General features: G+C 61.9%; 1 protein-coding gene across 1 annotated transcript in view; it reads right to left on the bottom strand.

Moving 5' to 3' along the window:
* The window catches only part of PLTP (phospholipid transfer protein), a gene marked incomplete at both ends in the record, with an annotated part of 2,062 nt that overhangs the window by 1,390 nt on the left and 415 nt on the right, over positions 1-257 (bottom strand). Inside the window, one exon of the mRNA XM_010016471.1 lies at positions 1-146. This exon is cut by the window's left edge and continues 1 nt beyond it. Within this exon, the coding sequence (XP_010014773.1) occupies positions 1-146 (146 nt within the window). The remainder of the gene's footprint in view (positions 147-257) is intronic.

The raw sequence follows: 257 nt of genomic DNA, 5'->3' as shown, positions 1-257 counted from the left end.
GGGATAAGCCTGCATGCATCCTGACAATGGAGGCATTGCAGGTGATGTTGGAGATCTTGAGGCGCCCGGCCTCGTCCTTGGCCAGCTGCAGCACTGTGTGGATGTGGACACCATCCGCGGAGGCATTGATGGACCCGATGTCGTAGCTGGAATCGAGGAAAGTGGATGAGAGGAGCCCACAGCACCCAGCGGGCACAGCACGGGTGGGCCGGCGCCCAGGGCAGCAGGAGCAGGAGGAGGCTCACAAGAACCAGTAG

This window comes from Nestor notabilis, unplaced genomic scaffold (genome assembly GCF_000696875.1).
Source record: "Nestor notabilis isolate BGI_N333 unplaced genomic scaffold, ASM69687v1 scaffold17456, whole genome shotgun sequence".
Lineage (NCBI taxonomy): Eukaryota > Metazoa > Chordata > Aves > Psittaciformes > Psittacidae > Nestor > Nestor notabilis.
Note: the sequence above shows the minus strand (reverse complement) of the source record. Positions and strands in the feature narration are given on the sequence as shown.